The 12981-nt window shown below is 41.7% G+C and overlaps 1 protein-coding gene across 3 annotated transcripts in view; it reads right to left on the bottom strand.

Moving 5' to 3' along the window:
• FBN1 (fibrillin 1) overlaps positions 1–12981 on the bottom strand; it is a 145578-nt gene that overhangs the window by 66635 nt on the left and 65962 nt on the right. For all 3 annotated transcript variants that reach the window (XM_065847842.2, XM_071814092.1, XM_065847841.2), the window contains exons 11-15: positions 10823–11002; positions 9373–9513; positions 8374–8493; positions 4864–4989; positions 2645–2767 (exon numbers count right to left, since the gene is read on the bottom strand). In XM_065847842.2, coding sequence (XP_065703914.1) covers positions 2645–2767; positions 4864–4989; positions 8374–8493; positions 9373–9513; positions 10823–11002 — 690 coding nt within the window. The remainder of the gene's footprint in view (positions 1–2644; positions 2768–4863; positions 4990–8373; positions 8494–9372; positions 9514–10822; positions 11003–12981) is intronic.

The following is a 12981-nucleotide window of genomic DNA, read 5'->3' as shown; positions in this document are numbered from 1 at the left end:
CCAGACAGCCAAGCATATGCCCTTTACTTATACTTAAATTCCAGTTTTATGGAACTAAGTATCATTTACAGTATCCCAAACTTCGGGTTAGAAATTATTCTTCATAGCTCCAAACGCATCTTAGAGTGAATCGAATGAGATGTTTCGAGGAGCGACGTCGCACACTGCAATTCTTATATTCCTTTGTTGATCCCCTAAAGAGTTTGGCAAAAAACACATGTACCATTCTGTACCAAAACTGCTTAGGCAGGTCGCCAATTTGCCGCAGAAATGTGAGTTCGTACACAGCCACGTTCCCCACATGCGTGAGCACTAACGGCATTTGCAAGCGTGAGCTTGGAGTTTGAACTTGTGTAAGGTCTCAATGCATTCACCTTCACAAACAAAGTCAGGATACGCAGTGTGAACAGTGAGTGTTTCCAAGGCCAACCATTCTGTAGGACAGCAGTTATTTACCCTGCACATGTGGTGTCTACAGAAAGGACTCAATCCAGATTAACATCAAAATGTACAGGAAAAAACCTCATTAAAGATCAATCTTTCAAACTTTTACTAATGTGTCTAAAGACATTTACCAGAAAGTCGTGCTCTCTTTAGCCACTGCATTCCTGGGAATTATTTCATGATACTTTGGGCAAGTGGAAGAAAGGAGAGAAATGTGAAGTTGGGAAAAAGTGTAATTTGGGTGTCAAGGTCTCAAAATCTGGTTTGATTTCAACCCAACAGCAATTTTAACACATAATGAATGTTTGCATGCTCATTCATAGAGCACAAGGCTTACTGTAAGTGTTGAAAAGCAGTGGGAGAAATCCTTCATTTTACTGTAAGATCTGTTCCAACTTTCAGTAGGAATCAGTTGAGTTGCCTGCAATTTTGGATAATTTTCAAACATCCTCCCTTTGATGCACAGAAGTAACGTTTCTCTAGGGCCAGAAACCCCTTTTTGGCTGTATCCATACTCCTGTTTAGCCAGGAGACATGTAACAGAGGCTGTGAAGTTGAGTATCATTGGTTTTTAAGTAGTCTGAAGCAATTTACATACCATCTTCTTGGATGGTATTTCAGTGCACAGACTGCTGTAAAAAAAAAACCAAACCAAACCAACGAAACAAAACAAAAACCAAACCAAACCAAACAAAATCAACCAAGCAAGCAAACAAAAAGATGCTTAAGGCAAAAATCAAGACAAGCATTTGGGCTGAGCTTGCATGAGTGAGTCACATCCCTGCAAAGGACACGGCAGCCCCTGGCCTTCGCAAACACGACCGGCTGATGTGCCAAGGGCCGATGGGCACCAAGTTCTGCCCTTCCAAGTCTGAGGCCAAGTCTCACTGCCATCCCACACACCCACCGGCTGACAAATGAGCTTTGGCAAAGCACAGACACACACCTACCACTTGGAAAATAGGGAAGAATGGAAATAAAGCTCATTGCTCTAAGTGTGGGAAGGTTGCAAACACAGCCCGTGGCTGTTAAGCTAAGGAGACGTTTGCATGGATCTCCACATTTGTCCATTTGAGAGACGAAAGAACAATTCATTCTCCCAATCCAAACAGCCCTATTACAAAACAAGAATGGGGTCATCTCTCAGTAGAAATGGATGATTCTCCCACTTGAAGGTTGGACAGCAATGTCCTGCATACCTAGTGCAAAAGTTGTCTAACGCGAGAGAAATTTTGGATGTTTCATTGAATTTATTGGCCTGGTTTGGATTTAAATCTAAGTTTAGACACCACGCAGTTCAGATCTAAGACCGATACAGTGTTCAAGAAGAAACAGGATCCAAATTAATTCACCTTTCACGTCAGTAACTCTCAAACGTTTAGTTTTGTTCTTGGTCCACATCAAGATGCTGCTGTGTAATCCAGTGTGACATGTTTTGAAATCTGCTGAAGTGTAAGCAAGCACTTTTTTCTGCCTTGATTCCAAGATTTTAAATTTTTCAAAAGAAAAACTGTAACTAACGTGGCCAAACACTTGTTTATTCCTTATTTCGACTTCTGCTTTGTGCCTATAAAACTTGTTGAAACACGAAGATTTATACAGACAAAACTTCCAGTTCCTGACAGGACTGAATGGAAACTCCAGTGCCATAACTGGCAACCGGAATGCTGCAGTGACTCCCACAGTGGGCATTGCTGAGTTAGTGCAGCCAGTGGAAAAGACAATCTTGCTGTGGTGCTCATGTCTGCACCCGGGTCACACAGGGTGCTGGGCACTCCTCGGAGGTGCTGCAGGAACACCCAAGCAGGAATGGGAGAAACCCAAAGGAAATAAGCCAGGATGTTCGGATGGCCAAAGGCACAAAACTTCAACAGGCCAAACACAAAAAGTGAGATATACCGCAGCCAAACTGCAGAACACCTCATAGACAAAATCCTGGAGTTTAACCAGGTCAGATCACACAGTCCTTGCACAAAGAGCATTTCCCACTGGCTACTTAGGGCAGTTGCTCAACACTGGAGAGGAGCGGGTACTGCCTTGCACAACGACCATTCTAGCTGATTAAAAAAGCATATCTGACGAGAACTCTGCCCAGTATTTCTCGTCCCCAAGGATCACTGAAAGGAAATCAGACAATTCCTGAAGCTACCAGAGGGACATGACTCACAGGCTTTGGGAACCTGTAATTTATTGTGCTCACCTCTGCAATAGCGTCCATCAGATGCTAACTGGAACCCTGGTTTGCAAATGCATTTAAAACTGCCATCTTCATTGATGCACATCCCATTGAGGCACATGTTCCTTATGCTGCATTCATCCATATCTGAAAAGGTACATAATAGATGTAAAGCTCATAACGTTAAGTTAAAGAACTCTAATTAGTTATATCCAAAAGATAAGCCCTAATTCTTTATTTGTTATCAGAGGTATATGATAATCAGAAGCATACAATGGGACATACTGCACCGTCCTAGGTGATGTGTCAAAGCAATGACTCAATTTTTTCATAAAGAATCATTAACATATAAAGGTATGCATGCAAAAAGAGCAAAGAGAATGAAAAACAGATGAGAAACTGGACGGCTTCAAAACTGCCAGTTGGTAAAAACCCCCCAAAAAAAGTGAGAAAGGTATGTAGTTGAAGAGTGTTTGCAATCGATGTAAATAGAAGCTGGATTAGAAGCAGCCTCCCATTTGGAATGGTAAACACAAGTTCACATTACTAAGAACACCTGAAAGGGGACAAGTGGGCATTTGCATTTAGAGTGAAAACTATGGTAATTTCCATTGGATGAGTCTAAGATTTCTGACGTGGGAGACTTCCCAGCATTGTGCTCAAGCATGCGCTCTGAGGGCACTAAAATAAAACCTACCCCTTCCCTGGAGTCAGCATAACAGGTCACGTAGGGGGACACTTACTAATCACAGCTTCATACTAGCATTATTCACCCTCTGCCCTAATGGCATGGCATGAATGATTCCAAGAGGAGAAAAGACAGAGGTCCCAGACACTACTATTCTGAACGCTGCACAGCTACACAAAAGTAAGAAGGGCAAGCGCAGAGAATTCCGTGCTTGATTTGAATAAGCTTTTATATCACCTTAGTCATTATTTTGTCCTGGTGCAAACACAACCAGTTTTGGATGTTAGATCCAAAAAAAATCAGCACTATTTACCAGTTTCATCTAAAGGACTATATGTAGTTACATTAAGTTATGGCACAATGCCATGGTCTCTGCTGATTAGTGTGTGTGCACATGTATTCCTAAGAACAGAACTCAATGCATTACAGTGCCAGAGATGAAACGGTTTCATAAGTGAATGCAACAGACATTCTGGCAGCATATGCAATGGAATTAAAAATGTTTTACCAGACTGTCGATGTCCTGGTTCTTATTACTATTAGCACATGGTATTTGGTGGGAAAGGAAGAAATCAGAATTGAGGGTTTTTTTCCAAAATATATTCATTTCCAAATATATTTAGTCAATATAGTTCCATAATTAGATATTTTAAAAGCAGCTTATAGTGCTAAACTCTATCTAAAAAGGAGTCAGGAAAACCAGTCTTAAAATGTCTGTCTCTACCAAGGATTAACAGAATCACTACTAGCACATAAAATCACTGGATCGTAATGACATTACAATATATTCAGAATCATGCTATTTTCCTTAATATTGTAGCCGTCTTGGAGAGAAATTACACTTCTAGACATGGTGTGTTTTCTTTTTACTTACAGGCTAAGTCAGACAAAAATAATTTATGACTGAGAAAAAAAATCGTGTATCTATCCCAACCAGGAATTTTGGCTTTAAGTCTTTGAGCTGAATCACTGAGATAATATTCTGCCAAAAATGTTTCTAAGAACAGTGCATGAAATTCCTTTAACGTATTAATAGATCATTGGGAACCCTCCCAAGGACCTTGGGAAGCATGATAAAGAACATTCTTCTTTTTCTCCCCTTTACTAAAGGTCTGGGAGGTAGGAACACATCAATTATGTTTACAAATTTTTCTTAAAACAGTTTTTATGGGTCAGACCAGACTGCATCTACATAAAACACATTGCTAGTCACTTAGTAAGATACCATAAAGCATGCTGTTAAACACACAGTAAAATAGGCAGCATGTGACTCGTGCTCTGTTTTAAAATCTACCGCTCCCATCAAAGAAAGTGCATTTTGCGATAGTGGTATGTGCTATTTCTCCTGCTGGACAGACAGCCCGTTGAGGATTGCCAAGCCAAGGCTCCAGAACTGGCTGCAAAAGACAGTTTACTTGCCCTCCCATATACAGCAAAAGGTATTTAGCAATTTGATTCCTCGCTCCTTCCCCCTTCCCAGGGATCCTTGTCTTTGTCACTGCCGTGAACAACCTCTTGCGACTGTAATTGCGGAGTAAATTCAGAAAAGTCTTACCTTCACAGTTTTTCCCATCAGCTGCCACCTGGAAGCCAGCATTACACACACAGTGAAAACTGCCATCTGTATTTATGCATCGTCCATTATTGCAGATACGACCGTTCTGTAAACACTCGTCAATGTCTGAAAGCCAACCGAAAAGAAAAATCACATTTGGGGTTTTTTTCTTTGTTATACTCCAGAGGAATTTTTCCCATTTCCCCTTCCCTAGGTTCTTAACCCCGCATGGAAACTATATTCACCTGAGAAATGATTTATTTTGGTTTCCATAACCAAACGTTATGGGGGGTGGAAAATGTTCATCAGCTTGAAATTTCAAGTTGCTGTGAAAGCATTTCAGTGAGCATTGCCCTGCAGCTCACTCAGACGAGAATCAGACCCTTTGGATCGTTGGATTGGGTTTTTTTCTTTCATTTTCGTTCATCGGGAAAATATTTTCACTGAAGTTTAACTCAACAATAGCTGAGTACTGAAGGAAAGATGGGGGAAGCTTGTCTTTTGCTGCTGCTTTGTAAGATAACAGGAAAGTTCAAGACTTTCCCACCTCAGAAGATATTTCTCCAGCTTCTTTTATATTTGAAACAGCTCCTCATTTCCCTCTCTCTGCAGGAGGTGCTTGGCAAGTGCTCTGGAGGACCTGAATAGTGATATCATAGGAGGCTGGCAGCTCTCCCTCTCCTCCAAGCGAGGGGAGAGGAGATGCTGAGACAGACTGTCTAGACATTTTTCAGATTGCTCAGTGTTCTCCATCAAGGCCTGGACCATCTCCCAGAGATTCCTGCACACAGGGGACTGTGCTCACTGAGATCTCAACCGGCCCGTGCAGACCCATCCATGGTGCAACCGCACTGTCTCTCCCCAAGTCTCCCGGGGGTGCCTTCCCCAGGCCCTCCCTGCAGAGCTGCACTGCTGTGCTTGCAGCAAAGCGGAGCCCAGCGTGTCCTCCCGAATGCCACTGCTCTCTAGACACCTATCTGCAGGGGAACTGATGCACCTTGAAATTGTGAGCCGATATTTGCCTCCTCAGCAGCATGGTACTGGGAGGCTGCAAAGAAATCCCTGAAAAGAGCTGTTTTGCAAGCAAGAAGCCAGGCCCACAGAGCTGCTCAAGCGAGCGCTCACTGCATGCAGAAGCATGCAGGCTTGAGAAACCTCCCCTCAAATGACAAACCAGCATCATCCATCAGCAACACGTAACAGTGTTTTCTCTCTGCTCGGTCCTTTCCCCCCCAATTTTGTGGCACACGGTTGCACCTGAGCCTGGTTTCAGCTGCTATGCCAGTTTTCTTCCTTAGGATAGGCAGAAATGCTACAGCATCTCAAGATTATTCTGGCCTTTTAAGTTTTTAGAGTTCGTTAGGATTTGTAGTTTCATGCACCTGATGTTATCTAAAGCATGGTGCAGAAAAAGAACACAGAATCTTGTTTTTCTTTACATACATGCAAGTGACCAGAGCCCCGCCGTTAGTTGCCGTTACATTTCTAATTTTCAAATTATGAAATTTCATTGTGGATTTCCCTGCCCCTCCTTCAGAGCAACTTGCAAAAATCAAAGCTCCCCTCCCACTGAAATGTCCACAATCGCTGACCTCCTCCTCTCAGAAATGTCAGGTAGATTGTAGTAAGCACCTAACTATTAAAGCTTTGACTCCGTCACATTCATAGCTCATTATCATTAAATTTCACTTTTTTTTTTTTTGAGGTCCATTTTACATCCCTTCTGCAATTGAAAAGCCCTTTTTTGTTATGATCACTAATCATGTGACCTTATTCATCTATACATTCAATTAACATATTAATTCAGCTAAACTCCCACTAGAATGTTAAGGGATTCTAATACCAGTTGAATCAGTAGCTTGCAATACAGACTTGCGATGTTCAATGTCACCAATCAGACTCCTTATGCAGGAAAAACCCCCCTCTTGGAATGTCAGAGCAAGGCACAGATAAACATCTGGTCACTACGGAGACTTCATTTTTCAAGAATGGATGTAAGGAATACATTTCCAAAGCATAGCAGCACAGGCACATTCGTGTATGTAAACCATAAAACCCCAACATACAAAGTAGTCATGCGAAGGAATTTTACAGCAAATGCTGATTTTGGCAGGCACCAGTGCTATATGCATATTTTGCCAAATGCACCCCACTAGCCTTTTTCTTTTCCCTAAACTGGTCATAAAAATTCCTTCAGAAAACAAAGATTCTGCACATTGTAGCATTTTCTCAACTGCCTATCAAGCCAGCACAGTTCCCATAGACTGCAAAGGAACTGCTAAGTGACCACACTTTAATGCCATTAAGCTACTGGGCTTCTGACAACCATGTGTTTGTGTAATGAATCAGTCAAATTAAAAGCGTGTGACAAAAATGACTCATGAGTAAATTCATCACCACTGAGCCTCCACTTCAGCACTCCTTCACCACTAGTCAGCTCAGCTATGAAGATGCTTCCACAACATGGCTGTTTGGCAGCACTTAGGTCAAATACTCCCAGAAACATGCAGTGCAGTGCTGGCTCTGCATGTCCTCCTGGATTGGAGGAAGCTTCTGTACCACAAATACCTTTCTGATTCTCAAAGGGAAGTTAAAAATAAAATTTAAAAATTAAAATAAAAAAACCTCACACACTAATATAGTTTTCTTCCTTTTTTTTTTAGAAACTCTGCTTCAGAATGAATGCATGCTTAAGAAACCCTCGTCTTAGTGCAGAAAACATGAAGACAAGCTGGGACTCAGCATTCAAACATCCTGTTTCATTTAGAAGCTTCATTTCTTATGGAATATGAAAGTAGTCGTTCATTCTTTCATTATGGCTAAGCTGTAAAGGACTGTGTCCACCTTTACAATCACATTCCCAGCCCAGGAGGGGTTGGGAGCCACAGAACCCTGAGAGAGGGCCAAGCATTGAGGAGCTACCTGTTCTCCACTCCCATAGGAAGAAAGGGTTAAGACCATCAGGGCTATTGTTGAGTCTGGCCTTCAAAATACCAATGATGGGGATTCTACAGCTTCTCCACTTGGACTCTTCCAATGCTTCCCTACTTTTCCTTACCTTATTTAAGTTTTCATTTCAGCAGGGCCAACACAGGGGCACTGCACTCGGTATTTACTCACCGGAAGACTTTCCTGCCACCTTTCCTAGTCTTTTAACAGTCTTTTATAGGTAAAGAGTTGCTCCAAAAAGGGATATTTCATTGTTCTTGAGAATTTCAACGAGCAAAAGAAAAAGTGTTTCAATAATTAAAAAGGAAAAAAAAAAAGTCTCTTCCACTTCAAAGCCACAAATGGTGCCAAGATACTTTCAGCACAAGACAAAATGTCTTTCTTCACCACTCAGTGTGTGAACAGAGCGCTCAGGAAGGTTCATCATTTTTACTGCCGTAGCTGATTTATTTTTTTAAAAAACCCTCATATTTAACACATCTGCTACATTTTGCTTAAAAACTATTTTCCCTCCTGGTATGTATACAATAGTACAGATACGGCTGTAAAACCGTAATTTACCTCGGCACTCTGTCCTAGTTGGCGTGCTCTGATATCCTACACGACACTGGCATATGTAGGATCCCTGAGTGTTCACACAGTCTCCGCTGATGCATGGATTCTTCTCGCATTCATCAACATCTGCAAAACACAGACAATATATTTTTATTAAGACATCGGTTGAAAGGTATTCAGGTCTGTAGGGTTATTTATTGTTGTGTAGCTGGAGAAATAGTGTGCTTCAGTCTGAAAGGAGACCCCATTAAATTCCCAGTAAAAGGATCGAATGTTCTGAGCTAAGCAGGAGCTGGGAAAAGGAGTACTCAACCAGACAGGGTGCTGCACATGCGAGAGGTAAAGGCCCTAATCACACACCGCCGAATTCCCAGCCCTACTGGGCTCATAGATTTTGACAGAAGCAAAATCTTACATGTAAGTGACACCCAATCCTTGCTCCTATTATCAAGCTCTGGCTGAGTTCCAAAATTAAAGGGCTCAAGAGCCCAACAAGATACTCCTGATGAGCTGAAAGAGGACTTGTAAATCTTCTTAAGACAGAGATCATGACTGCTGTTGGGTTTTTTATGGTTTGGGGTTTTTTTGGTGGGGTTTTTGATGTTGTTTGGGTTTGGTTGTTGTTTTGCAGTTTGTGTTTGGCTTTTTTGTTTTTTACAATAGGTCCTTTGCATACTCAAAGAGCTGGTAGCATTTTAAAGAGGTTCTTTTCAGTCACTAATAAACACATTATAGGCACAGGTTAGTAAAAGGAGAAATCCTTAGTTCTGTATAATTTTGTGGTAAGTACAAGCTTTGTTAAATACTGTCTTAGAGGCAAAAAGGCTGTAAAAATAAGTTTGCAGTGGAAAGCAATTACTTCTTAGAAGTCTGTTCACCGCATGGGTTTTTTTTTGAGGGGGGTTATTTTACTTAAGAACGCCGAGTTATTACATTGTGTGGAAAACAATTTTTTTTCTTTAAAACAAAATTCCCCTCTGTGATTTACAGCAGAAAACCACATACCAATGCATTCTCCTCTAACATCCAGTTGGAATCCTTTGTTGCATTCACAGCGGTAGCTCCCAGGAGTGGGAATACAGCGCCCATTAAGGCAGAGATGTCGGAAGAGTTGGCAATAATCGGTGAAGTTCACTGGCAAGATCACTGAAATAAAAGAGTTAGAAAAATATTTTAATAGCTCATCATCATCATTTTTGGTGATCTGCAACTTGCACAGCATTTTCCATTAAGAGTAAATGTTTACCTTGTATCACAATGTAAATTACATAGTAAAATGAGAATTGGGAGAGCAAAGACGGCACTTAGACTCTTAGAGATTTGTTGGAAAGCAGTTAGCAATCACTGACTTTTTCACTGTGGCAAATCTGATCCCATTTTGGTCTTTTGAAGGACAAAGGAGGCCAGAGACTGTTCATACCTAGTGGTAAACCGGGAGCGTGGTGCTGCAAGGACTCTGCTAAAAGCCCACAGCAGCAAAGAGTGGGCAGCCCGGTTGTTATCGATGTTTCCGCAGACAAAAGAGCAAGAGGAGGGCAGGGATCCCCTTGGAAGGTATATGCCTATACGGTCTTTGGCAGGCAGACGTGAGCTGGCTCTGTCTGTGCTCCCAGCTGACCAGAAGCTGTGCGGCTACGTCAGTGCAGTGTCAGGCCCCAGTTAACATACTTTGCCTCTCAGGCTTATTAGCTCAGCTTGGTGCTGAATCAAGACTAAATAGTTTCAGCTGGTGCCAGTGCAAGCAGAGCCTGCTTGCCTGCTTGCATCTGCGCAGAGCGTGGACAAAATGAGCCTATGTTTACTTGCAGAAGAGTATGTGGCTGTGCCAAACGATTTCAGGTGGCACTTTACTGCAGGGTATATGAGCATGCAATAAATTCTCTCAGCAAGGGACAGAATAAGGAATACATGGGTATTCTGCTCTGGCGGCCTCCTTGCTCTAGAGAAACATAACCTATTCGTGTGCTTCACTGAAAAAGTTCTTTCTTCACATTGGGTCAGCCTCAGTGTCCAGCAGACTCGTACTTTTATCGGTGCAATTCCTACAACCTGAAACAACCTGAAAGAAGCTGCTTTCTCCCAGCCAGGCTCTTCAAATAACTAGCACAACCTAGTCAAAGAGCTATTCACGTTTCTCAATGCTGACATGCAGCAAAGCTCACAACAGCCTTAAAATAACAGTAGTATAACTGCTACCATACACAGGCCTCAGTACAGATAGTGCCGATGTAAATTCTTAATCCTGTCTTAACAGGGAAAACACTACCAATGAGGTAGCTTGCTGTAAGATACATGCTAACCAGGCTGTGATTAGAAGGATATCCAGAGACTACAGGTCAACATAAAGGAAGCAAAAGCTACCAAGAGCTGAAGCGAGCACACTGCTCCTGAGAACCACGTTTTGAAAGAAGCCAAATGCAAACAGTGCAGGGAAAGTTTCTTATTTCTTTGTTACCATGAGGCGGTGGGACCCGAGATGGATAGACGATTTCTGGCTGTTGAGGAGGGTAAACCCCAGGAAGGAGCGGTGGAGGGACGACATCGGGACGGCCGGGGGGAAGGTCAGGACGGCCCGGAGGAAGGTCAGGTCTTGCAGGCAGCAGAGCAGCCACTGTGCACAATTTGCGATACTCGTCTGAAACGTGAGAACATGAATGCTGGTTTAGACTTTCCATTCAATCCAACTCTCCTCATTTTCGCAGTGTTTCAGATGAGCAATAACAAACTCTAAATAATCCGGAAAATCTGTGCCTATGTATTTCCTTCATAGTATAAAGCTTTGTTCTATGAATTGAGTCATTAATCCACAGGAGGATATCAATACTACTTATCAGAAGACTGTTAGTAAAAAGACAACATAACTGACATTCTGGATACAAAACTGAACAGTGAGGCGGGGACCTGATCTTAACCTACTTAGTGTTCTTTCAGTCAAAATCTTTAATGAACACAGTGAGAAGTTTACCTAGAGAAGGACTTTTGGACTTGATCCCAAGTTAATTTAATACAAAGCTTGCCACAGAGTTAGAAAAATACTGAACAGGGAAAAAAGCCCAGTTTCAACTGGATTTCTTAAATGTTAACCTCCCAAAACAAAGAAATATAAATATAAGCAATGAGGCAAAACCAATTAGAGAAAGAATACACTAACGCTGTTTCCCTGTGAAAATGAAGTTAGCCAATAAAAGCAGAAACCAAATGAGGTGCAGTCCGCAGAGTATAGACAAAGAGAAACCCACTCAGATCCACACCGAGTTCATCCTCCCCGAGGCGATGGAAAAATGGTCTATTTTGCATCCTCCTATTGTTTATCTCTATTAGTGGCATCTGCCCTACTGCCCCACTTTTCCTCCTGCCCCCAAATCTTTTGTCTTTGGGAAGTGCGGGTTTGGAAGTTGCGATCCAACGAACGCACACGGAGTATCACAATTAAAGACCGCATTTCCAGCTGACCTAATTCATGTCCACAGTTGGAGGATCTACGAATAACTATTTGTGCAGACAATATCTTTGAACTTCAAAATGTGCAACTTTGTGGCACAACAGGGAAGAAGAATTTTATAACGAAAACAAAATGCTAGAGATGCATGAATTCCTGAAACAATATAAAAAATGAGAACTGAAAAATAAATTCGGTGTTGGGAGAACTAAGCTGGATATTTCAGCCTTCAACACTTTAATCTCACTTCTATTCCCACCTGTAAAACACATTAGAAGCTCTTCCCAAACGACAGAGGATTTGTTAAATAAATGTGGTAGCCTGAAGTTCTGCTTTTCCTGATTATGAGATTTGCATTTATTTTAATGCTCTTAGGTGATGTTTGTTTCATGTGCCACCGCGTTTCCCTCTATTGTTCCTTTAAATCATTCCCAGGAAGATTTTATTGTATTATATCTTGTATTCTGCTTATTAGTCTTTATTCCTCTAGCTTTCTGTTTTGCCTGTTCATATGTAAACCAGATCTAGTCTCAATCAGTGTTCTACCTGTGAGAAAACAGGGGCATTCAGAAGAAACAGTGTCTGTGTATGTTCCAATATGCAAACGTTTCCTAATAATGGTGGTTTTAATAGTCAATTCTCCAATCACACATTCTCTACAACCCACCGATCAGTCTTCGGGAAAGAAACGGTATTTCTTTTTCACTCTAGATTGGCAATACCCAATTATCCGAAGCCAATCCACCAGGAGCCTGGTGCTTCTGTGCCAGAAGAAGTCCCAGCCTTGGGGCTGCCCATGGGTTGAATGGAATTAGCACACATGAAGAGGCTGCTGAGGTGAGAACTGAATGCACACACGGCTGGATGCCTCAGATACCACTTTTAAAGTATTTATAGTGTCAATGGTAAACCCTGTCATTCCACATAAATGATTATTGCCATGTTATGAAAAGAAATACAGTGCAAGTCTTTCTTTTTTTATTGCAACTTTAATCTCCATGTATAATTTCTAGCAATAAACAGCCTGTTTTATAGAAACATCTGGATCTGCTGCCCACATTGCAAATGCAAGCGTTTAGTTACATTATGCATCTAGGGCTCCACTTTATATTGCAGTAAATTTCCATTTCAAAGTTAGAGAGACTTTGGGCCACTGACAGCTCTAAATTCCTCAT

Source organism: Patagioenas fasciata, chromosome 12, assembly GCF_037038585.1.
Source record: "Patagioenas fasciata isolate bPatFas1 chromosome 12, bPatFas1.hap1, whole genome shotgun sequence".
NCBI lineage: Eukaryota > Metazoa > Chordata > Aves > Columbiformes > Columbidae > Patagioenas > Patagioenas fasciata.
This window is presented reverse-complemented; position numbering and strand designations above follow the sequence as displayed.